The sequence below is a fragment of the Schistocerca piceifrons genome, chromosome 7 (assembly GCF_021461385.2).
Source record: "Schistocerca piceifrons isolate TAMUIC-IGC-003096 chromosome 7, iqSchPice1.1, whole genome shotgun sequence".
In the NCBI taxonomy this organism is placed as follows: Eukaryota; Metazoa; Arthropoda; class Insecta; order Orthoptera; family Acrididae; genus Schistocerca; species Schistocerca piceifrons.
Window position 1 is genome coordinate 342,863,207 of NC_060144.1, and position 26,098 is coordinate 342,889,304.

Consider the following 26,098-nt stretch of genomic DNA (forward strand, 5'->3'; position numbering starts at 1 on the left):
TTCTTTTTTTCCGATTCTTGTGAAAATATTTATGGGCCATCCTTTTTTGAGGAACACACGGTGATTGGGTAAGGAATCTTTGAATGGTGGACACGTGGCCTTTCTCACAACTTGAGGAGCATTAAAGACTTCATATTCCAACAGGACGGAGCCCCTCCTTACTGGCACTATAGTGAGATACAGTTCCTCGATGAGATACTGCCTCAGTACAAGATAAGGCTTACGGGACTTCAAGACACTGCCCTACGCTCTTGCCTTCCAAAATCTCCAGACTTGATCCCATGCTATGGTTTCCTGTGAGAATATGTGAAGGGAACTGTTTCTTTCGCCCCTTCACCTCGTGACTTAGATGAGCTGAGGAAAAGAACAGAATTGGAGTGACGTCCGTCATTTTAGATACGTTACATACAGCTTTAAATGAGCTGAAGATGAATATACGTATCGTCTACACGTTGTCTGCCTGCTGGTAGTGAACACGTAGAGTTTGTAATAACGTAGCTAAATATTTTGAGATTTTGGGAGTTTTTTGAGGTTTGCCTCTGATATGTTTCTTTCACTGAATATTTAGTTTTTAAATCAGGCTATTCGTTTTGATACGTTCACATTTGTAGTGGGAAAAACAGCTTAAAAACCAAAGCAACTGGAAACTTATACTGCTTAGAAGCTCTAGAAATAACATCCACATTCTTGCCTAGCTTTCGCAAGCCATCTGGCGATACTAGCAGACCGCGTGACGGCAGCAATCGGACAGAAACTATCAAGAAATGCCCTGAAAGAATTAGACTCCGGGTATACTTCAGAAAAGTAAGTACATCTGCTCAAAACATCCTACTCAAAAACTCATCACAACATATGAACAGTTCGAGAGACTTCCATACTTCAACTTCTTACGCGAAATCCCTAAACTTAGAGGGTGAGAGAAAATGCCACAGAAAATTTTCATGCAAAAACTTAGGAGAACTTACAGTAGAGCTTACAACATCTACAAAAAAAAAAAAAAAAAAAAATGCACGTCCACACACACACACACACACACACACACACACACACACACACACACACACCAAAGTCAGGCGCTGTAACAAAGTTGTCCTGAAGCCTTGTACGGTAATGAAACGACTACACTCAACTGAAAAGGCGACCTGGAAGATATCTTAAAAGAAGAATGCAAAATTCAAAGGAAGATGTTCCGCAAAAAAAAAAAAAAAAAAAAAAAAAAAATCCAACCCATACTTTTAACAACCGAAAAATATATTTATTCTTGCAGCCGATATCAGAAGAAGAAGACTGAAATTTTAAGAGCATATCCACAGACTCCCAACAACATAAGTCACTCACTAAATTGCGAAGTACATAGAAAAACTCAAACCAGCAGGTCAATACAGGATTTAAAAAATTCTTAAACAAATTTGTCAGACATTTTCAGCAGAAACTCATACGGACAAAATATTAGCAAAGAGGTATTATTTACTTTCCTCGGGCAGATTTATTTTGGTATCCGCAGAAAATATTTCATTTCTAAATAGCATACTGCGTTTCACGGACCATAAAAATTTGACATTTATAAAGAAGGTTTTATAGAATGTTAATTTCAAGAAAGAAGAATGTCACTTTTCGATTATCCTCGCTGAGAAGCAGATACACAGCGGCAGTGGAGCTAGCGTTTATGTTGTACACACAGATCAAAATTTTAATTTGAAGAACATTTTTCTGTGAATGGAAATTTATCATTGCTTTAAGAAGGGACGAACTTTGTTTAACATAAGATGTTTATTTGCAAGTTTGCATTATAGAAAAAAAATAAACAGTAAAGCAAATAGGCTACCCGGAGAAGGCAAAAAGGCGAGAGAATGCGTGAACAATAAGGAGATTGGACCCACGCCTCCCCCATCCCCCTTCCCGCCCCATCGTCATCACAAAGGTAGAACAAGAGTGGTCTGCATGAAGCGCTGTTATGCGCAGGATCCATCTTCCACTACCGTTACTGGTATGGACTTGCGCTTGGTGGGAGAAGTGGGACGGAGGGCTCCGAGCCTCATGATGCCAACAGAGGATCTGCTTGAGCGAGAAGTAGCACCTCCACCGTCTGGAAATTCGGCAAAACAGTGGGGAGAGCGGTGTGTGGACGACGTATGACGCAGCAAGGCAGATGACGACACGGCCTGGACGTTTCGGTTTTAAATTAAAGCGATACCACTGCTCTCGAATACGAGTGAGAACCATTGTACCACCTCTGTTTGACCTTTTTGGTCATCAAGAACACCGATTTCTAGAAGCATTTTGGACCATATGTTGTATTCGAATAGTTTGAAATACCTTGAAGAAAGTGCTTATTGAAACATGACTTAACTCCCATTCGACACGTAATGTCTTGTTCAGCGAACTCATGGACATCCGTCACATTTCCCGTCGAGCGTTTTCCAGAGCTGCCGACTAAAACGATCTTGTTGTTGAAGTTGTCTTCAGTTCAAAGACAGGTTTAATGCAGCTCTCCACGCTAACCTATTCTAAGCAAGCATCTTCATCTCTGCGAAACTACGTCATCCATCTGAACCTTCCTACTGTAGATAACAACTGATCTTTTACAATTTTCACTTCCAACACTTCCTCCATTAGCAAAGTAGTAACTCCAGGACACGACACGACGAGTCCTACCAACTGGTCCCTGCCTTTAGCTGTGACTAGAATACCTTTTATCTCCAATTCAGTTCAGAACCTCGTCAATCTTCAGCATTTGTCTGTAGCACCAAATTTCAAAAACTACCATTCATCTCTAGTCTGCACTGTTGATCGTCTATGTTCAAGACGTAAAACTTCAGAAAAGATTTCCTAACACTTATATAAGTATTCAGTGCAATAAATTTCTCTTTTTCGGAAACTGTTTTCCTGCTATTGCCAGTATACATTTCACGTACACTCTATTTTGGTCACTGCTTGCTATTTCCCTTAGCCTATACAGCAAAATTCATCTATCCTTGTTTTATGTTTACCGTAATTCAGATTGAAAAAAAAGTGTTGACATGTTTTATTTAAGATGAGTCTATGTATGTGCCACACTATGTGCCACCAACATACAATAATTTTTCTTGTGCAGTGATGTGTACATATCAGTTCCCTATAAAATGGGATCATTTGTAAGTTATGTCTTTCGGAATGCTGACTTAACCTTCAAATAATAGAGCACAGCAATCAGCCATCCTTTTCTTGGAGGTTTTATTCGGCAAATAATTCGACTAGTACCTAGCCATTGTCAGTGCACCATTTCGTAGTATCAGTCCATGTTTTAGTACCTCAGTCCCGTGTTGTTTCTGCTTCTCTCACAGTTCTCTCAAGACTCTTGAGTCAACATGCGTTGATCTTCCGAATTAAATGTGCAGGAAAAGGACGACTGATTGCTGTGCCCTAACATTTAAGAGTCATATCAAACCGGAACAGAAGAGAATCGAAGCATTTGACGAGTGACGAATGTTGAAAATTAGGTGGACTGATAAGGTAAGGAATGAGGAGGTTCTACGCAGAATCGGAGAGGAAAGGAATATGTGGAAAACACTGATAAGGAGAAGGGACAGGATGATAGGACATCTGCTAAGACATGAGGGAATGACTTCCATGGTACTAGAGGGAGCTGTAGAGGGCAATAACTGTAGAGGAAGACAGAGATTGGAATACGTCAAGCAAATAATTGAGGACGTAGGTTGCAAGTGCTACTCTGAGATGAAGAGGTTAGCACAGGAAAGGAATTCGTGGCGGGCCGCATCAAACCAGTCAGTAGACTGATGAAAAAAAAGAAAAAAAAAAAAAAAAAAAAAAAAACACAGTCTTTGAGTGCACCCGCATTTCTAATAGAAGGTAGCCTGATGCTGACTATACAGTTAAAGTACGGCGGCAGCTATTCTATAGTTTGAAAGAGAAAAGGAAAGACTGATATTTGGTTTTGTTTGGCTTAATTTTCGTTAAACAACGGGCACTATTGCAGCCGGGCAAAAAAGTAGAAGTAATCATATTACAGTCGAATTAATGAACCTATACCGGCATTCTCGTTTCGGGATGGAATAAGTTCAGATGACAGAAAGCTGACGCGTGATTTCAAAACGCGTTTAGACACCTAACACTCAACTTCCAATCGATCACATGAGCCTGCGTCAGCGTTCACGGATGAGCGTGCGTTAACGGGCGGCTGGAAAGAGAGAGACGTCCGTATGCTGTTCAATCGACGGAGCTTTTCCGTCGTGACTAAATCCATCTTGTACGTGTTTCTGTTACTTTTCTTTGTTGGGCGTTGAGAAAAGTTGGTGAAATCAAAGGCGAGAATATTGTCATTGAGTTACTAACTGACGAATTAGAAAAAAGGCCAGCAATATTGACTATAGCATCTGAATAGCGTTTTGGAAACGGCAAGCTTGTAAGAAATTGGTTTTCATCTTCTGTGAGGGAAGTGACTAAAGAAAGAACGAGAAATATAGGTAAGAAGCACACTTTCGGTAATACCGTACGATGTGTACCCTCAAGTCTGCCTGCCTTCATTGACAAAATAGTTGCTAAATTAAACACGAAGGGCCGTGCATTGCGAGTAGCATTTATACCTCTAAGATGTCTTCGTGTTTAAATTCACTTGTAATTACAACATTGCATTGAAGAACTGTAATCGTTTTTACAATGTGTTCGGCGCAATCCACAGTGAAAGCTACTGAGCGATGTTGTATCCTGCATTTCTTACACACTTAAGCAAAAGCACGTTCATCATACCTAGCCGCTAGAATCTGCCGATAGTTAACTGTCTTTTCTTTTCATAAGTCAGTTGCTTTCCGCCGAATGATCACTTTAAGTTTTCCATCAGGTCATAGACTTCATCACCTGCTATCACGTAGGAACTGCCATGTCGTAGTTTGCTGTTAAAGATCTTTCTCTCGGCATATTCAGAAAATGCTCAGAGTATTTCATATAGAACGGAATATCTAAAAATTTCTGAGTAGTTGTATGTTTTATAAGCGTGAACATCTTACCTCATAAAATGATAGCTATTGTCACGCAGCGCCAACAGTTCTATGCAGAAAAATATTTATAAGAAACTCGAGTGTTTTCTGTACTTTGTATTCCGGTATGTTTAGAACTGAGAGCACCGATGCAATGAGGAAACAATGCTACTGTTCAGATTCTTGAAATTTTTTATACATTTTTAATCATCTGGTGTTGGCATCTCAGCGTCAGTGTAATCCATATAACTTCGTATTCTTAACGAATTATCCCAGACACAGCCGATTTTCCAGTTTTATATGAATAGCGTAGCTCCGCCACTCGCCGCTTGCAAGATATCTGAAACCGACAGTCTCTAGTGAAAACACTGTCGACAGGGCGTTAAACTCTAATCTTCCTTTCTTCCTGGAACAGTAACACTGCGAGAGAGGTTCGCTTTCTACCGCACGTAATCTCAACTGTTTTGAAATTGGATCGCGTGTCATCGTGCTTTAACGCGCGTTACATCTGAATTTAGACTAAGTGAACCGATAGCAAACCCGAGTTCGTATGGCCGGACGGGTTCTAAAACTCCGTTTGTCCTAAATAGCGTGCTACTGCTACGCCTCGCGACGTCAGAAAAAGAGGGAGGAAGTGCGCTTATCATGTCTGACAAACAAGTTCTGTAATTACTGTACACGATGTTGAAAAGCTGTAATGACGCTTCCGAATTACCAGGAAAATGTTTGTATTAAAACGAAATTCGGGTCTCTTAGGTGCGCCAGTACGTACGGTCTTTCAGCCGTAAAAGTCCTCTTTATTGACTTCCGCTGTTTGTTTTTGTCACTGATGAAGGTTCTCGTGCGTGTGTGTTTACAGAGGAGGGCGTGCCTGCTATCACAAAACACGCAGTTTAAGGGCGCCGATGTTTGGCTGTGACGGGCACGGAAATAAACAGCGTCCCCCGCTGAGAAAGTATTTCTGCCCGGGTGGTCCCCGGCGCCCGCACGACGCCAGTGCGCGCTCATTAGCCATTAGCGAGGTGTCTGCAGGCAGGCAGTAGCGTCGACAAGTTTACGTGAGTGCTCCGTCTCGTGATCCCGCAGTTGGACTGGCCCTGCTTTATTTGGAACGGTTCTCCACCGCAGGCAGACACGGCAATGACGACTGCAACTTGTGGGTATACTATGTCAGTCGTCGAGGCTAAGGGACACGCGATGAGACGTCTGATACAGCAAAGGAATGGCTTGTAGGACACAGCCAATAACGCTACTGATATGTGACATGTCGTGCACTGTGTGTGTCGTTGGATCAGTAAACGGACGAGGAACTGGAATGAGTGAGGCAGCTATTTAAACCCTGAGCAGTAGCGTTGCGCCACATATAGAAATTCCTGGTTTTCTACTGTACCCTCCGACATTTGAAAAAAAGTATAAGACCCGAAACTCACATAAGGCGTACAGAAGTGATTAAATATAGACATGTCACCTACAGTATTTACATTCAAATGTATTCGTCGATCCACTGCACATGATAGATCCGGCTGTGATACAAGATGGTCAATGCCTTCAGGGAAATATGTTTGCAATTGTCTACAGGGCTATGATATTACCCAGGCGCGCACATTTTCTACTGTAGCTGTACCAGTGAGACGCCCGTTAAACCCGCAGGGCAGAACAGGTGATTACTATTGTGGAAAGGGCAAAATAAGGTGTCGGTCAGTTTCACTTCAGAATTGTAATTCATTGATATTTAATAAAACCTTTAAACCAAAACGGCACATAGCCGAACCTTTATAATTACGGGTTTCAAAATCCAATTCTTACACGGCTGATGGCCTCCAAACGATAAATCTTAAAAAGTAACAAGATACATTTCAGGTTACTGAAGACATGCAGTTGCAAATAAAATAATTAAGCCTCAAGGCAAACGATAGAGCAAACATGTACAAGGTACAATGAAAACGGCTGAAGGTCACAATTAAATTTCTAAATTTTAATATGTATTACCATAATCTTTTAAGGCAAAAGGCCGCAATGTTTTCCCTTAAGGGGAAATTTTGAGAATAAGGGTTTAAGCGACTGAAGTCCCACAGTTGATTTATTCCGACAGTTGATTTCCAAAAATTCAAAAATACCTCAACTTTTAAGTTTTCAATGGCCGATCATACACTAAATGAAAAAACTTGAGAATAAGGTTTTAAGCGGCTAAGGGCCTACATAAATTTACATAAACTGATTTACATGAAATACAATAATTTATTTTCTTTTAAACCATTGGCTATAATAGATTACCAACAGGCCATAAAACACCCATGAAAAGGACAGTATAGACAACGGCACTCAGACGCCTCCAGGGAGGCGGAGAGGTGGGGGCGGGGGGGGGGGGGGGCTGCCCCTCGAGACATTAACGTTCACTTAGGTGACACAGGCGGTGGGCCCAACTACACTTGATCCGTCGGTAACCCAATGAAGAGACAGTCGCGGACCGACCGACAAAACGACATGCTAGCCACCAATCGGTTCATAAAGACTCAAAGACCAAACAGTTACGGACGTGATTATCCGCAATGAAATATGTATTAAGTTGTCAAAACTACACACCATGTTGGACAGCGACAACAAGTGAGGGAAGGACGCTGCCTGAAATTACGTTAGTGGCCAGGGCAGGTAACCAGAACACCAACGGCCACAAGGCAGAAAAATCCGGTGGTACACTTGAATTTGAAATAAGGTAATATCGTTAACTTCACCAAAAACTAACACTGCCTGAATTTACGTCAGTGGCTACGACAGGTAACCAGAACACTAACGGCCAGAAGGCAGAAAATTCCGCTGTTGCACTTGAATTGTAGTGAACCAATATAGTTAATTCCACCGCACGGTGGCTCGATTTCACCACTACAAACACTCGGTGTTGCTCACAGGAAAAGCTTTCCAACAGCGAACCACCGAAACGAACGACACAACATGAACGCACGAGGCTTGGGTACTTAACACACCACTCACCCTTGACGTCCTGGGTCGGTGAGCCACGAAGCTCGTAGCTACGAATGTTATTCTTCAGCGCTCCAAAAATATGGAAAGGGCATGGAGAGACATCGAGCCCACATGTTGCCACAGTTGTTTCGACTATGCTGCACAGGTTTCGGTGGGAAACCTTTACACATCCACTATAGAGTCCCCATCTCTAACCAAGTGATACCCAACATTCATTTATTTGTCCTGAAAGCATCATTTTGCCTTAAGCCGTCGTCACACGGCAGGAGGCAGCTAACACTGGCATGCGCGCCAATGGGATATCCAACGTCAGTAGGGACAGTGCTCTGAGCACTTGGGACGACCTGGTTATTGTGATTTTGCGCTCTCAGCCCTCCCCAGCCGCAGTTGCCGGCTTAATTTGGATCGCCAACGACATGAATACAGTTTTTTTCACGAAAATGGACATGCATAAAATTTCTGCATTTTTTTTTTACTTGTCAATGTACTAGTCACGTTGTTCTGTCTGTGATATACATAAATAAAAATTGATTGGCGACTCCATGGAATGCTGTGTGCACAACGACCATATAAGTTAAATTAAAAGCAAGGTCAGCGTTGGCCGTAATATTGATGTTTTATTGATAGCAGAATCGATTGTTGATCACATGGTGATAATCTTCAGTTATCACAATTGTGATCGCTTCTCAGTTTCGGTTATTGATAATTTGATACCAGTATCTGAGTTTAATTTGTACAGCACTGAAGATGATCACCATGTGATCGACATTCGATTCAGCTATCAATAAAACATCAATATTACGGCCGACGCTGCCCTTCCTTTTAATTTAACATAAATAATAACTTCAGTATCCATGAACACGTAATAAGATAAAAGGAAAGATACATGTCCAGTCAGTAAGGCCATCATTAAGATAGTTGTGTCTTCTGTGAAGCAGGTTATTGACAGGACATGATTCCATATTCCTCACAGCTCTAAGTCTCATCTAGTGGAGCTACTGTATTAGCAGCTTATAGCAGTCGATGATCTCTTTTTGCTGACCTAGTCGGAAAAAAAGTGATTGATTTAATCCTCCTGAATTTGTGCAGAATATTCCATCAAATGTTTTGAATTTATCGAAGACGTGTTTTTCATCACCAAAGTCGTGACTGCGACCATGACAAAGGCCCTTTTGCCTGCAAGCCATCTGGTCTCCAGAACTTCCCTTGTTGTTGCTTCCCAGTGCATGCATTTGGTATTACTGTATTCCACGTGGAAGTTAACCTCAGTAACTTGTAAAACCGATATGAGTTTCAGTTAAATAAATCCCTGTGTTTTCCTTTCCTTTTCCGTGGGACCGACGTAATTATCCCACTACAATGATTCGTTTGTATATAAAAGTTAAACAGGAGAATGTCGCTGGCAATTTTTTCACATACAGTTATTCCAGTTCTTGCCTTTTGCTACAAGTTTTACTTTAATGAAAGCACTGGCTGCTGTTTTCTGAAAATTACTTACCTAATAGCTTGCGGATCTATGGCGAAGAGTCAGTGAATACCCTCTGTTTTACGTGCTGTTTGAAAGTCGTTTAACTGCACCCAAACAGGTGAGCATTGGATTCTACCGAAGGCGATTTAGTACTATTAGACAAAAATTTTCTTGTCATATCAAGTTTGACCATCCCTATTCCCAGCAGTCTCCCATATGTAAATGGATCTGCTGAATATTATTATTTAATTTCTAGAAAGTTGTGTACTACGATTACAATGTGCAAACTACGAGTATAAATTTGTGTTGCCAAGTTCTTGGATACGAACACAAAATTCGCAAAACTATCACGAGACAGAACTTATTTGCGAATAGTTGTAGTTTTTTGGTAAAATAAGGACAGCTATAAGAGTATGGAGAAAAAAATAGGAAAAAATGCCACCACCAATGGCCTTTACGTTCCGAAATTAAGAGTATAAATCAGAAGACGCTATAAAAAGTGCCTAAATTGCTGTGAGGGGCAAGTAGACTTTCTTCAGTCTGCACAATAAAGGAGACACAAGCGCATTACGAATGGTTGACCTCTACAAAAGTTGCACCATAAAAATAACTGCAGCCATTACCATTTAGCTCTAAACAAGGAAACATGAGGGTTGATCCATCGACCGTTGTTCGTCCTGTTGATATTAAATTAAAACAATACTGATAATAGAGAAATCATTTTTCGTTGCATCAGATTCGAGACAACGCTAAACTGATGTACTGCTTCTCAGAGCTACCTACACTTTTGTGTAAATATTAGACTGGGTGGCCTTGTGTTCAGGATTATCACGTTCTAAGTTCGACCTCACGTGAGGGAAACGGTGTTATTATCTTATTTCCACAGAATCCTAAATCTGTATCAGAAGGCATTAGCAGAACAGTCACCGAAACAAAAAGAAGAATGCAGCCAACAGAACAGAATGAGAACGTGCTGTTGTGTAATACATCTGACGTGTATACAAGTCATTACAACGTACTCCTTGGATGTCTTCTTCAGTACAGTGTTTATCCTTTGCTTCGCGTATCATTGCTCAACTGATAGGATGACGAGGTTCTACTGTGGACGGACGGTGAAGCAATACGAAATCTATGCAGTCTATAATCTGTACAGTCAACGTGGAGTAAGGTACTTTTTATCTTATGTGTAAACTCACAGAATATGGGAACTAAGGTGAAAAAATTGTTTAAGAAATTAAATCAAACTATTGTACATCCATTTCCTACTTCCGATGATTAGCATAAGAGAATTAATGATTCCACCGTTAGCCGTGTGTTTGTACCAGTTTATTTAAATCCGACCGGTCAGTAGTTTTTTGATGTATTGCATTTAGCGGGCCCTTCAAGCGTGAACTGATCTGTGGTCACCGAGTTTCATTTCTTTCCCCTGTGATGACAGTAAGCTAAACAGCATTTTACCAGCAGGGGGGGGGGGGGGGGGCTGACGACGGTGGAATGTGTCGCAGAATGACACATGTCCAAAAATTAAATAATATGTATGATTTTAGCTTATAACCAAAGATGTATTATGAGGTTGATCCCTCATATCTGTAATCACTAAATTTATATGATTCACAAAATTCACATGTGTTCTCAATGTAGGTAACACACAATAAGTTTCTCTAAAAGAGTAACTAAATCACAAATTATCAACACATGACTTCTAGAAAAACAGTAAAACACTTATAATGCAGGAGAGGATGACAAGCGATGGATTGGGAAGATATTACTCGATCCTACGACGGTGAGTCAAATGAAAACCTTAAATTGGTGTTACAAACAGTGTGCAGAATTTCCTGTAGGTGGCAGCATAGTGCAGATGCACATATACCGTCCCAGGATGAGTATGAAAATGGCCGTCCCACTTGCGACTTGCACCAGGGAAGAACAGCATTCTGTTATTCGGTTTTTGCGTATTGAAGGTGTGAAACCTATTGAAATTCATCGACGAATGAAGGTTCAAAACGGTGATGCATGTCTGTCACAGCAGCAAGTCTACGAATGGAGTAGGAAGTTCGCAAATGGTGTGACTTCTGTGGAAGATGCACCTCGTCCAGGTCAGGCACAACGAGTTGTGACTCCACAGAACATTGCAGCAGTTGAAGCCATAGTGAAGGAAAACCGCTGAGTGACACTGAATGAAATTGCAGCATGTTTACAGATTAGTCATGGGTCAGCACACCACATTGTGCGTGATGTGCTCCAGTTTCACAAAGTGTCTGCAAGATGGGTGCCACGGCAGCTGACTCCTGAAATGAGAGAACGTGTTGATGCTTGTGAAGAACTTCTTCGGCTCTTTGAACGAGAAGGTGATGGCTTCCTTGCAAGAATCGTTACTGGGAATGAAACCTGGGTTCACTTCCAGCAACCAGAAACGAAGAGAGCGAGCAAGGAATGGCGCCATTCCTCATCACCAAAACCAAAGAAGTTTCGAACAGAACCATCAGCAGGGAAGGTTATACTGACTCTCTTTTGGGGCGAAAAAGGCGTCATTTTGGAGCATTACATGCCTAGAGGGACCACTGTCATCTGAGCCTCATACACAGATCTCCTAAAAAATCATCTGCGGCCTGCAATCAAATCAAAGCGACGTGGATTGCTGTCAGCAGGTATCCTTTTGCAACATGACAATGCAAGGCCCCACACCGCCCGTACAACAGTTGCAACAATCACAGACCTGCATTTTGAGAGTCTTCCTCATCCACCATACTCACCAGACCTTTCCCCAAGTAATTTCCATATGCTTGGACCAATCAAAGACGCAATGGGAGGAAAGAAGTTCCGTTTTGATGAAGAGGCACTCCACGCTGTGCATGCGTGTTTGCGCGGACCACCATAAGAGTTTTTTTCTAAAGGAATTTATGCACTTTGTAAGCGCTGGAGGACTTGCATTGAGCGTAGGGGAGATTATGTGAAAAGTGATACAGCTTTGTACCACTTCTGCACGATAAATAATATTTAAAAAAGTATTTAAGGTTTTCGTTTGACTCACCGTCGTATCTTCCATATCACTAAAAGTGAGCGATATGTTAACCTCCGATTCCTCAAGCGGCAGGATACCATTGCAAGTTCTCTATGTGGAGTGATTGCAAGACAACTGTATAAATATTTAGCAAGCACAACTGAAAAAAACCTACACATCTACATCTGCAAATCTTCATCGCAGGGCACTGTATGGTGCCTGGCGGAGGGTACGCTATGCCACTACTTGTCATTTCCTTCCATATTCCATTCGCAAATAGAGAGAGTGAACGTGAAACGACTCTGTGGTCCATAAGGGAGAAGTACGTTGACGGGAGCAGAATCGATCTTCAATCACCATTAAATGCGGGTTCACTAAATTTACTCAGTAGTGTTCGCACTGCATCTCCGCAACACTCAAGGGTGGAGAGAACCTACCTGTAACGAATCTAGTAGTTCGCCTCTGAACTGCTTCCACGTATCCCTTGTATCCGACCTGGTGCGGGCCGCAAACACTCTAGCAGTATACAAGCACGGCTCGCACTAACGTCAGTTGCGGCTGAACCATTCTTTTCCGAAAGTCTCTCAACAAACCGAAACCGACCATTCGCCTTCCCTACCACAATCCTCACGTATTCTTTCCATTCCATATCGCCTTGGAACATTACGCCCAGATATTTAAACGATGTGAATATGTCAATCCTGTATTCGAAATTTTTCGCGTTTATTTTTCCTACTCATCTGCATTAACTTACATTTTTCAACGTTTTTTTCATCACACCAACTACAAATTTTGTCTGTCGTCTTGTATCCTCCTACAGTCACTAAACGTCGACGCTTTCCCATTCACCACGGCATGGCAAGAAAACAATCACAGACTGTTGTCCACCCCGTACGCGAGATGATTTATGTACATAGAAAATAATAACGTTTCTGTCAAACATCCTGACGATACCTTCTCTCTGAAGAACACTCGCCGCCGAGGACAACGTACTAGATTCTATTACATAAGAGCTCTTCGAACCACTCACATGTTAGGAACCTATTCCATATGCTCCTACCTTCGTTAACAGTCTGAAGTGGGACAACGTGTCAAACGTTTTTTGGAAATCTAGATATATGGAATCTTCCTGTCACATTTCGTCCATAGTTCGCAGTATATTTTTTAAGAAAAGGACATGCTGAGTTTTGCATGAGCGATGCTTTCTAAAGCAATGCTGGTGTTTGCACAGAAGCTTACCGGTTTGAAGGAATTTTTTATATTCGAACTCAAAATATGTGAAACAATTCTGCAGCAAACCGGTTTTAAGGATATTGGTCTGTAATTCTGCGGCTCCTTTCTTTTATCCTGGATATACAGGAGTCACTTGTGCTTTTTCCATTCGCTTGGGATTTTGCGCTGGGTGAGAGATTCGCGATAAATGCAAGCTAAGTAAGGGTCCAGTGCCATGGAGTGCTTTGTAAGATCGAACTGGGGTTGCATCCGGACCTTGCGATTTATTTCTTTTCAACTCTTTCAGCTGCTTCTCTTCGCCAGGGATGTCTATTACTATGTTGTCCGAACGGGAGTCTGAGTGACGGCCAAACGACGGTATGTTTGTACGAGTCTTTTGCGTGAGTGGTTTCTTAAATGCGAAATTTGGAACTCCAGCTCTCGTTTCCGTATCCCCTACGGCCACACCAGATTGGCCAACGAGTGACTGAATGGAAACCTTAGATCCGCTCACCGATTTTACATAGGACCAGAATTGTCTTGGTTTCTCGGCCTGATCTTTTGCTAAGGTATGACGATTCACAGTCTGTTTAAACTTTGCCCATAATTGAAACATGAAACTTTCTGGCGGACCGAGACTCGAACTCGGGACCTTTGCCATTCGCGGGCAAGTGCTCTACCATCTGAATTACCCAAGCACGACTCATGTCCCGTCCTCACAGCTTTACTTCTGCCAGTATATCGTCTCCTACCTTCCAAACTTCACAGAAGTTCTTCTTTTGCCCATAATTCTTCTAGTTCCATCATACTGGAACTAAACGATGTTAGTTCACTGTCTAAGGGAGATGCTAACATCTGCTTATCTGATTTTTCTAGCTGAAACACTCTCCTTGCCTTCTTGACTTACTTATTAGCTTCAGTAGCTATAGTACCTATGATGACATCATGATTATAAATCGCTGCCTCTGTAGTGGTGCTGTCGGTAAGGTTTGACTTATTTGTAACTACAAGGTTTAAGATATACGCACTGCGTGTCGTCTGTCGAAATGGTTGTTAAGGACGATTTTCGGAAAACGTCTCCAAAAGTACTTCACAAGCCTATCTGTACTGCATGCGACAAATGTACAGCCGGCTGGTGTGGCCGAGCGGTTCTAGGCGCGTCAGTCTGGAACCGTGCGACCGCTACGGTCGCTGTTGGAATCCTGCCTCGGGCATGGATGTGTGTGGTGTCCTTAGGTTAGTTAGGTTTAAGTAGTTCTACGTTCTAGGGGACTGATGACCTCAGATGTTAAGTACCATTGTGCTCAGAGCCATTTGAACCATTTGATAAATGTACATACGTCCCAGTCTATACTCGGTAGGTTAAAGTCGCCTCCAACAAGTATCGCATGATCTGGGTATGTGCGTGCTACTGACCGTACACTTACTTTGAACGACTCTAAAACTGTCACAGCGGAATCGGTAAAAATATCCAAAAATTAACCTGAATTCACCTATACCTATTAGACATCGTAGAAAGTAATGGAAATATGTCACCCGTACATCATCACTGCGGAAACTATAAACCGCGTAACACCAACTCCAGAAAACAAATCAGACTGGACTGCCTCCCAAACCGGAGACAACGAACGGAACGCCGGAAGCTCATCCGAAACTACCGGGCGATCAAAAAGTCAGTAAATGAAAACTTAATAAACCACGGAGTAATGTAGATAGAGAGGTAAAAATTGGCACACATGCTTGGAATGAGATGGGGTTTTATTAGAACAAAAAAAAAGAAGAAGTATTGGTAGACGCGTGAAAGATCTCTCGCGCGCGTCGTTTGGTGATGATCGTGTGCTCAGCCGCCACTTTCGTCATGCTTAGCCTCCCAGGTCTCCAGACCTAAGTCCGTGAGATTATTGGCTTTGGGGTTACCTGAAGTCGCAAGTGTATCGTGATTCTGATCAGATGAAGCGCCATCTGTCGGACATTTTTTGAACGTTTGTATTTTTTTGGTTCTAATAAAACACCATGTCATTCCAAGCATGTGTGTCAATTTGTACCTCTCTATCTACATTATTCCGTGATTTATTCAGTTTTCAAATTTATACTGACATTTTGATCACCCTGTATATCGTCTCGTGGTTTCACGTTCCTGAACCTTTCACATTAGCTGAGGGTCCAAACCGGCCTCCGAAGGTATGTAATGCATCAATGGAGACACAAAAAGATCACTCAATGAGCTAATATCGACCAATCGAAGCTGACCATTGCATTAACATGCAAAGCATTGCAAAGATAAACTCAGGATTTAAGAAAAAGGAAGACTTTGTGGTCAAAAAAGCAAGTGTGAATAACAGGCAGCTTTCAAAGTGTTTCCATGAGACAAGTTACAGAGCCGTATCTAAAACCCGATGTTTCAGGTGGAGCTGGTTTCACGCTCCGAGTCGGTGAGTCGCAGCCGGCCGCTGGTGGTGGACACCGGCAGGCTGGGGGTTGAGGGGCTGTCAGCTGGAGGCGGAGTAGGCGGAATTGGGGCCGGAGGCGGCGTCTGGCTACAGGGCGTGGCCGGCCCGATCGTGGGGGCGGCACTGAAGGCGGTGGTGGCGCTGTTCGCCCTCTTCTTCTGCTACCGCGGCTCCTTCCTGCGCCGCCACCACCAGGAGCCGGAGAAGGCAGCGCTCATCGTGGACTTCGAGGACGAGCCTTGCAAGAAGGGTCAGTACACTATGGTCGGCGTGGCAGCAGAACGCCTGTGATTTCTGAACTATGAACTATCAACTATCAAAAGTCCAGAAAATTTGAGGAAGATATTTTTGCTTCTGACACTCAGAAATATATTAAAAAATGCGGCGCACAACGCATGCTCGTACATCACAGTAACACCAGTAGTAACAAATACCGGAAAGGGATTTTAGAATCACCTTAAGGACTGCGTTGTAGATACAGCCATCTGGCATCCAAAACTCTTCTTGTTGTTGCTTTTCTTGTCTTGCGTTTGACGTCACGATGTTCCATATGGAAGTTTACTAACTTCTTAAAATGGTATGAGTTTTCGTGCTAACATCCCAAAAATGTTCGGGCTCATATGCAATTCTTCTTCGTTGAAATATCTTGGCTCCAACTCGTCTAGTGGTTGAACCGCACATGTCGCATTACACGCCCTAAATTAGACACTTTTGACCCTTTGGTTAAAGTGTCTGGCTGATGGCAAATTTGCGGAATTGCATGAAACATACGAGGTTAAAGTGACATATAATAACAGTAATAATAATATTGGGAGCTAAATTAACGACCTATTAATGATGTGGCCACACAGTTGCGATTTGGTTAGAATAATGTTTATTCAGAAAGCAAACTAATAGCGAAAGTGGTCGTATTTAGAGTGACACGCGAGCGCATATCCATTTGACACAGTTCGATCATTCACAATCTCAGCGCGAAATACAAGTTATCTACGCGAAAAGTTAGAGTTCACACCAGGCGCGCTGCTGCTCACCGCTGAGTCTAAGTCCCGCGATGCCGCACAATGCGGAATTTTCGAAGTACCTAAAGACCGACTGTCCGCTTTCGCGTCTCAGTCCGAACTGTACCCTTTGGTGTGTGGACCACAACTGTGCACTTTGGTGTCTCCAGCCGAACTACCCGTCTCCGGCCGCGTCTACCGCGTGCCGAACATCGTCGCTCAACTGACTAGTGCAGTTCCCTTCCCTGAAACAGTCCACCTGATGGGCTACGGCTTATTCCACATTATTTTACATTTTAACATATTTAACTAATCAAAGCTTGACAACTTTCACGTTCTAAATAAACTAACAATAATATCTGTTACATAATAAACGTTATATTCTTTTACATAAAAACCAATAAAATTTCCTTCTTAACTTTGAATGTCACGGCCAGTAGCCTTGCACTAATGTGCTTTCCGATAAATAAATAAAGAGCAATAGGAACTATTATGTACTATACTTAACAACAAATATTTTATTACCTAATGATCCAGTAAGATGTCATGCTGTTATCGTTCAATGTGTTTTTTGTGGAGGAAATGATGATCTGATGCTTAACTGAAAATTTTGATGATTTAAATTTACTATATCTTTTAAACAAAGTTACAAAGTTGATATTTACAATATCTGTCTTTTAATGATTCGCTTTTATATGAAATGCCGATCGCTAAGATCGACCAAAGCGTTCAGCTTTTAGTATTCAGATCTTTGTTACAAAACTTTTTAATTTCACTTTAACAATAACTCCCAAGCTACTATAGATAAAATAAATGTTCAATTTTTATTGGGATCACCATGAAAATTTAAGAAAGATGGTAGATTAAAATTACTGTGGCTTTATTCCCTGAACTACTATAGAATTAAGTGGTATTCATAAATGTTTCCCTTTATGGCGTATCTTAAGTCCGCCATATTTAACACTGCTACAACCCTCTAGGGCACAAACAGCTCCTACGCGGTTTCCCTATGACTGCACTACAGCGCTTAGGCCTGATCAGCTTGGCCTCATTCAGCACAATAAACGCCGGTGAATTTCATCTCGTTTCAAATCTGCACCGTTCGTGGAACACGGTCCTGGACGAAAGGATTCGTTTCACAATTCCTGGAAGGCTGTCTCTTTCGGCCATATACTTAAATCAGAGCGAAATGCTCATTAACGCACAAGTTTTAGTTAGATAAAGCCGTGGTTATAGGTTACACAATAGTTTTGCTATTTGGGGAGCAAAATAACTGATGATGGTCGAAGAACAGAGAATATAAAATGAAGACTGGCAATGGCAAGGAAAGCGTTTCTTAAAAAGAGAAATTTGTTAACATCGAGTATTGATTTAAGTGTCAGGAAGTCGTTTCTGAAAGTATTTGTATGGAGTGTAGCCATGTATGGAAGTGAAACATGGACGCTAAATAGTTTAGACAAGAAGAGAATGGAAGCTTTCGAAATGTGGTGCTACAGAAGAATGCTGAAGATTAGGTATTGAATAGAATTGGGGAGAAGATGAGTTTGTGGCACAACTTGACTAGAAGAAGGGATCGGTTGGTAGGACATGTTCTGAGGCATCAAGGGATCACCAATTTAGTACTGGAGAGCAGCGTGGAGGGTAAAAATCGTAGAGGGAGACCAAGAGATGAATACACTAAGCAGATTCAGAAGGATGTAGGTTACAGTAGGTACTGGGAGATGAAGAAGCTTGCACAGGATAGAGTAGCATGGAGAGCTGCATCAAACCAGTCTCAGGACTGAAGACCACAACAACGACATCTGTCCTTTGGTTTTCTCTCCTTTTATAAAGGGATCACGTAAATTACTTTAATAATTAATTTTCTTGTACATTCCCAACCCAAGCAAAAGTTATAAAATATGTGAACTATTTTCTAATACTTCGTCGGTCTTGCACCCTCTTGCATTTAGAAAAGGAAGGAGGAATGTTACTATGGAACGTATGCTATTTGCAAATGAACTGGGTTTCTTTATTGATCTAATCAATTTTACTTGTCCGGCAATAAAAATTTGAATTACTTTCCATTAACCTCTATTTGAAGTGTATTTAACTTGTAACGTGTTTTTGATAGTACTTTGCTTTCAATTACTCATTATTGCGTTGTATTGGAGGATCAATGTAATGGGAAGACTATTAAATACAGCAACGAGAAGATATTCTCGATTTGCAACACTTTTAAGTTTCAATGGAATATTTGTCCTGCGTACATGACATCTAAAATATTTTTTCACATTTGAAAACGTTTTACTTTTCCAGAGTAAATTTTTAGCAGCACACAAAGGTGAATGCTATCCTTTATAAATTGAAAAAGACAATATATTAAACGTCTGTTACAGTTCCGATTAGAAGAAAGTGTCAGAAAAATGTTCCAGGGTACAACACTCTCGTCTAGGGTCTATAGAGTGGCGTGACATAGAACTAGATATCAGAAATTCCGTGGAGTAGCAATGGTACCGAGTACATTACGGCATCTTCTGTCGGGGGGGAAGTACACAGGAAGTTCCCTTTCTCTTCGCCACAGCAAATAGCTTCCTGTGAGCAGCCTTTAGCATGTATGCCTTGCTAGGAACAACATCAGTCTGATATTGTTCTAGGCATATGAAGGTGTTTAACTTAATTTTTTTTACTTGAGCATATCTGCTCAAAACTTCGACAATTGCTTTCTCGCAATGTAACTTTAAGGTTTCTTAAAATTTCCTTCTGATGAAAGCATCCTTAGAAGTGTCTAAACCTAGATCAATGTACCAAACAGTTATTTCTAACCGGTTGGCTGTGTGATTCCTCTGCTGAAACTGCGAGACAGCCATTTTTAAAATTGTAGTATTTGTAATTTCATATTAATATGGCACGTATTATACTTGCATCAACGTTTTTATTTCTGGCATTTGGCCTGTGTCAGACTCTGCCTAAGAAACTTAAAGGGAAAAGCAAATAAATATTTAAATAATAAAACACGTCACGTGGTTTGCGGATCATGTCGCATCCTGGCCAACTTCTCATAAAATGATCTCTCACGGTAGTCCAGACCACCCGGTGGAGCAGGGTTGCAAATGATGCGTGACTGGACTGCTTGTTACACATGAGCATACTATGTGGATACTAAGTGGTTGTGGTTTGGGGTCGTATTGTCATGACAACGCTGACTCTATAAAGACAAATTAAAACTGGTTCCAGCCAGACGAACAGCGAACAGTGAAATATAGAGGAACCCATTCTCTTCATGAATAACCGAAATACAAGCATCAAATATTTTAATGGAGCTATACTACTTTTTCCGGCCAAGAAATAACCGATTGAAAAGACATGGAACATAGGACTTTTGTGCAGTTTTTGCAGCAGTTCTTGTTAGATTTACAAGAGAGCTACATCACTAAATTAGCCTCATCAAATTTGCTATTTTCTTGGTAAAAATACCATTGCCGTACTAAAAGGAAGACAAAGGTGATGCCTTTAGTTATTACTGACGTAGCAATGACGCATTGCTTTTTGATTCATGGTCACTGTTTTTCCATGTGAAAATAGATGACTATCATCATCATCTTTAAGTGATCAAAAGAATTTTGGGGTGAAAAAGTTGGGCACTTCACATTTACTTCAACTATGATTTCGTCCGTTATTAACTAGTTAAATGGAAAATTTCATCTTGGAGGGACTATCACATGATCCCTAATTTTATGCTACTTTCTTTCGTACAATTTCTCGCGAGTGTGCCAGTGTAACAGTAAGCTACTTCTATTATGACTTATTACATCTGAGAATTATTTTCAAATTTCTAATGGATGTATTTCAAAACAGTGTCAGTTTTTCAATGGAGAGTGGCGATAATTCCATACCGTTTCTTCTCGAAGTTCGCATTCTATTTCCACTGGGCATTTCTTTACAGTTTCAGCACCAGTAGTTGACAAGTTTAGAGTCACAGTGCTTTTTATGCTTTACCATATACGTTCCTTCACTTTCTGAACCCCCTTATGTGATGTCTGTTGCATTTCCCAAAATAAAGCGCCTGTGATTTTTGTCAGTTTCCTTTAATATATTGTTCATCGAAGCTTTTCAAATTACAAAGAACAATACCTGTGACTAAAATATACGATGGTAGTAAGCGTATTAGATGTCCAGTTGAAACAGGATGGAGTAGTATAACGACCAAATACCAAACTTTCTCTTTTGTAATGCAGTGTTGTAACTATCATTTCGTGATTAGTTTACTACGTAAATCACTGATGAAGTAGTTACCTAAGAGCTAATATACATATACGTTATTTAATAAAAATTAGAAAACTGAGAGTTCTATTCCATACACTGTATTTTACTGATTTCAGATTCCCCATTGAATCCAGTGTGGACGGGTGTCGAAAAGGAAGCAACTCCTCTCGAAGAAAAGTGCAACAACATCCATGTATGAAGGGACCTATCTGTTCCTTATTACTGCCAGTGTCAAAATAGGTTTCTGCAAGGCTACCCTAATAAGTCTACAAAACCTTTTTGTGAAATTCTAGTCAAGTTTTCTCAAGTGCTTCATTAAGAAGATGTTGCAATTGTATAAAAACTTACTAAGGTCCTTCAGTATTGATTAGGTCCTGTAACACCTCATAAGCTTGAAATTCATGCATAGCTTAGTGCTTACAAAGACTGTTCACAAAGGCAAGAATGTGTGCCACTAAATTAGCTTGTTTTCAAATGTGGCATTTGGTTCCATCGGATTGTTGAGGTCCTTCAGTTACGTTAAAGCAGAGCTTAGAAGTAATGTACCCATCATAATCCATATTTATGTGCTACTGTGCTTCATTTGTTATTGTGACCTAAATGAGAGAAACAACGCCTGTAGGTAGTAGGGTTCAGTAAATGCTGAAAGTAATGGTCAGTGTTCACCAGATGAAAATATTAATTTGACACCCATTTTTGGAAATGTGTGTTCTTTACTTAACGGTATTTCTCAATAGTAAAATTTTCTGATTATTATACCCACTATCTACATCATATTTAAAAGCCTGGTATTTTAAAATATTAATAGTACTGAACTTAAAACATGACTGTATTTCTTGTATTTTCAACCAATTATTACATTCACTTTCATTTTTTCTAATGATGTTTGCACACAATTTAAATGATTAAATATTTTTCTCATAAATTTGAACACTAGCACAAATACTTAAAAATAAATTTCCAGTTATATATCTTTCGTAGTACGTAATATTTTGTTCGTTATGTTTAAGTCTACATACATTACAAATGTTCCTAACATGATACAATAACTACAACTATACAAGTACTAATTAAATTGTTTCAGTGGTTGTGCATAAACATAATAAGTAGATTAAGTAGTAATTGAGATAAATTATTTATTAATATGGCCAATATTCATTCTTCAACAGCATTGATCCAGGTACATATGTAAACATTATATGTTTCATAAACTTCCATAAATTTGTGTAGAACATCTATTTCTCATGAAGATGTCATATACTATGCTTTTGACAGCCTAATCTATCCTCTGTGTTATTTTTGTATGGTATATTTACCTTGTATCTCCTTACTTTTCCATAAACTGTGCAATCAAAATATAATAGACATGAAAGCTGAACATATTTTCAATCTTTTCTTTACTATCTTTCCTACAAGAGCTATATCTCAAAATGTTACAAGAAAACACAGTCATAACTGTTTGCAACAGATCCGAAATAAATTTTTCAACTACAGTAGCAGTCCACCATGTACATTTGTCAGACGGTTAGATATAGGTTTGCAGATATTATCACACACAGAAACAAAACACACACAAAACATGGGCGCGCACACACACACACACACACACACACACACACACACACACACACACAAACACACACAAAACACACATTTATATGCAAATGAAAGAATAACACAACAGAGATTAGTTAACTGTATATGTAGGATAGTAAGAGTGTTGGAGTGTTGCAGGGGAGATGCTGCTGAGAAATTGTTGTTAGGAAAAAATTCGATACGTTACGCCATTTCCGAGTTATTTAACTTTGAAGTTAGCCAATCAGATAGTCACGCGCGCAGATTGAAGCTTGCCAGACACAATGTCGCCAAAAGTGTTCCTCGTTTGTTTTCCTCAAGCAGAACAACGTACCTTTAGCTCACCCAAATTAAATTTATCACTTCTGAAAGAGGTACAGTCCATTTGGTAATGAGTATTTGAACAAATGATTACTTATAGACCCATAGAAGTGTATACATTAGCACATTTTAGTGCTCTCAGTTGCTCAGATTTGCTCACATGACGACATTATTGGCTAACTTCAATGCTAAGTAGCTCTGGAAAGGAGCAACGTATCGAATTTTTTGGTTAACAATTGTTTCTGAGCACGATCTCCCCTGCCACAGTCTTACAGGTTTATCAGACTCTTCTGACTCCCACATAAAATCAGCGTGACAGAGACAGAGGGATGGTATTACCAAATGTGTTCTATATTTGGTTTCCTCAAACTGAACAAGAGAGAGACGGAAAAATTTGGTACGGAACGGTAGTAACAATCAAATCCAAACCAACGGCAGAGCAGTCTCGTACACGGTCATCTAAGCTAGGAGAACAGCTAAAACTAATTGTATCTGTACATGTGCTAATTAGGTCGTAAACGGGACAATGTATCGAATTTGCTTCGTAACAGCTATTTTTCAGCAAAACCTACCCTGTAACACCCTTAAAAGCTTTCCTAACCACCCTGTATATACAGGGTATCTTGATCACCCTATGTAACTGTTTGACCAGATGCAAGCTACAATATGTTTCAAGCAAATGTTCTTTAGCCGTCAGAGGGACATCAATCAGCGTGATTGCCCTGGTTGTAGCTTTGTTATATACAAAGATATGAACAGCTGTATGCCTTTTTTAAATGGCGTCACGTATTTTTTGTTCGGTAATTCATTTCCTCTCCTAAAGACCTACTCAAAATGTAACACAATGTACCATTCACTGAAACACAACGTTATTAATTACGTAACACAACACTGACTTTGAGTCCAGGATCAAAAACTCGTCCACTTGCTGGACTTGTCATAAAACAACTGAAAACCATGGAAAAACATTACACAAAATTGACTTTGACTCTCTTGTACCATTGCCCAGGAGCAAAACATTCATAGGTGCTGCTGAAGAGAATTACAAGAAATGCACGATACGTTCCTGCTCATCCTCTGGAGTTCTTGGTATATCGCGATAGACAACTTCTTTAATGCACCCCATAGAAAAAAGCCCAGAGTATTTAAATCAGGAGACCTAGTGGGGCACGTAACTGTTGCTCCTCGACCAATCCATTTGGCAGGATACCTTCGGTTCAGAACGCGACGTTCACACAAGCATTAGGTGTTGGACGTCCATCGTGTTGATACCATAGAAGCATTCTGGTTCTTAGCGGCACTTCATCCAGAAGAGGAGGAAGAATTCGTCTGAGGAAGTTGGCATACGCTGTGCCGTTTAGACTACCACTGATGAAATAAGGGACTATAATTGTAGTACCAAGCATCCCACACCAGACGTTAACTCTCCATTGACGCCGATGTTCCAACTGTCTCTGCCATCGTGGGTTGTCGCAAGACCAATAATACACGTTCCTTGTGTTTACCTGTCCTTTATGTGAGAAGGAACATTCATCGGTAAATAGAACATTAGAGAAGAAGTTCGGGTTGGCGAGGATTTGCTGCTGTGCCCAGTGACAGAGCTGTACACGATTCTGGAAATCATTCCTATGCAATTCTTGATGTAGGTGTACATGGTAATGATGGAACCGGTAATGTGTAAGAATACGATGTACACTGGTTTTAGGAATGCCAATCTCGTGTTTAAGCTGTCTTGTGCTCACATGTGGATTCATAGCAACGGAAGCGAGAACAGTAACTTCGGCAGCTTCGTCTGTGAGGGTGCTACAACTGTTGCGTTGTCGTGGGTTGTAACTTCCAGTTTCCTGAAGCGTCGCGATAAGACGAGAAAACATCCGTCGGGAAGGTGGGTTCTTGTCAGGATATCGCTCTCTGTACAGTTCCGCTGCCTTCATAGCATTTCGCCTACCTTCAACAACAACAACAACAACAACAATAAAAGGAACGTTATGTCGATACAGTTTGTCGTAAGGACAGCCTTTACTGTATGCCTACTCTGCACAACAGTATTTAAAACGACTAATCTACTGCACTAAATGTACCCGTACATAAGAAAACAGTATTGCAATTACTGTTCTGCTAACTTACAGTCCCCATAGATGAGTAACATTTCTACTTTCTCTCCGTTGATGTACATTCTACTCACACAACTCTTCAACTGACGATGGTTGACGGAATGACGAGTGTGCATTCTGCTTATGTTTACATTTGTCCTCTGTCAACGTCAGCACGTGGATGTGTTCCATTACCCGGAGTACTTGCAGTAAGCGCTGGGAGCGTTAACATCAGTGTTGTGCTATGTAATTAATAACGTTGTGTTTCAATGAATGGTACACTGTGATACTTTTTGAGTAGGTTTTTAGGAGAGGAAATCAATTACCGAATCAAAAAATAATGTATGCCACTTTAAAAATTCACACTCCTGTTAATATCTTTGTAAAACCAAAGTTACAACGAAGGCAATCATGCTGATTGATGTCCCCCTGACGGCTAAAGAACATTTACTTGAAACATTTAGTAATTTGAATCTGGGTAAACAGCTGGTTAGGGTGGTCAAGGCAAATGGGACGCCCTGTGTATTAGCCATGGATCAGATTCTTTTGCAAACAAGTCAGAAACGAATTTTAACGATTTAGCTGAAAGAATAATGTGTGGCCACCTAAGGTCCTGATTGCAGTACAGGTGAGTCACCGAATGCTTCCAGTTGTAGGTTCAAATTATACGGTGACATGACGATGTGAGTTGTAGGTTCAAATTATACGGTGACATGACGATGTGTCCACTATATGCACAGATTGGTGTTGATCCTGATCTTGTTTTCTCTGAATGACTGGAAT

General features: G+C 40.8%; 1 protein-coding gene across 1 annotated transcript in view; it reads left to right on the forward strand.

The window, feature by feature from the left end:
* The window catches only part of LOC124805693, a 262,026-nt gene extending 239,340 nt beyond the window's left edge, over positions 1–22,686 (forward strand). Inside the window, exons 7-8 of the mRNA XM_047266263.1 lie at positions 16,039–16,333; positions 21,443–22,686. Coding sequence (XP_047122219.1) covers positions 16,039–16,333; positions 21,443–21,525 — 378 coding nt within the window. The 3' untranslated portion in view covers positions 21,526–22,686. The remainder of the gene's footprint in view (positions 1–16,038; positions 16,334–21,442) is intronic.
* Positions 22,687–26,098: the final 3,412 nt, after the last annotated feature.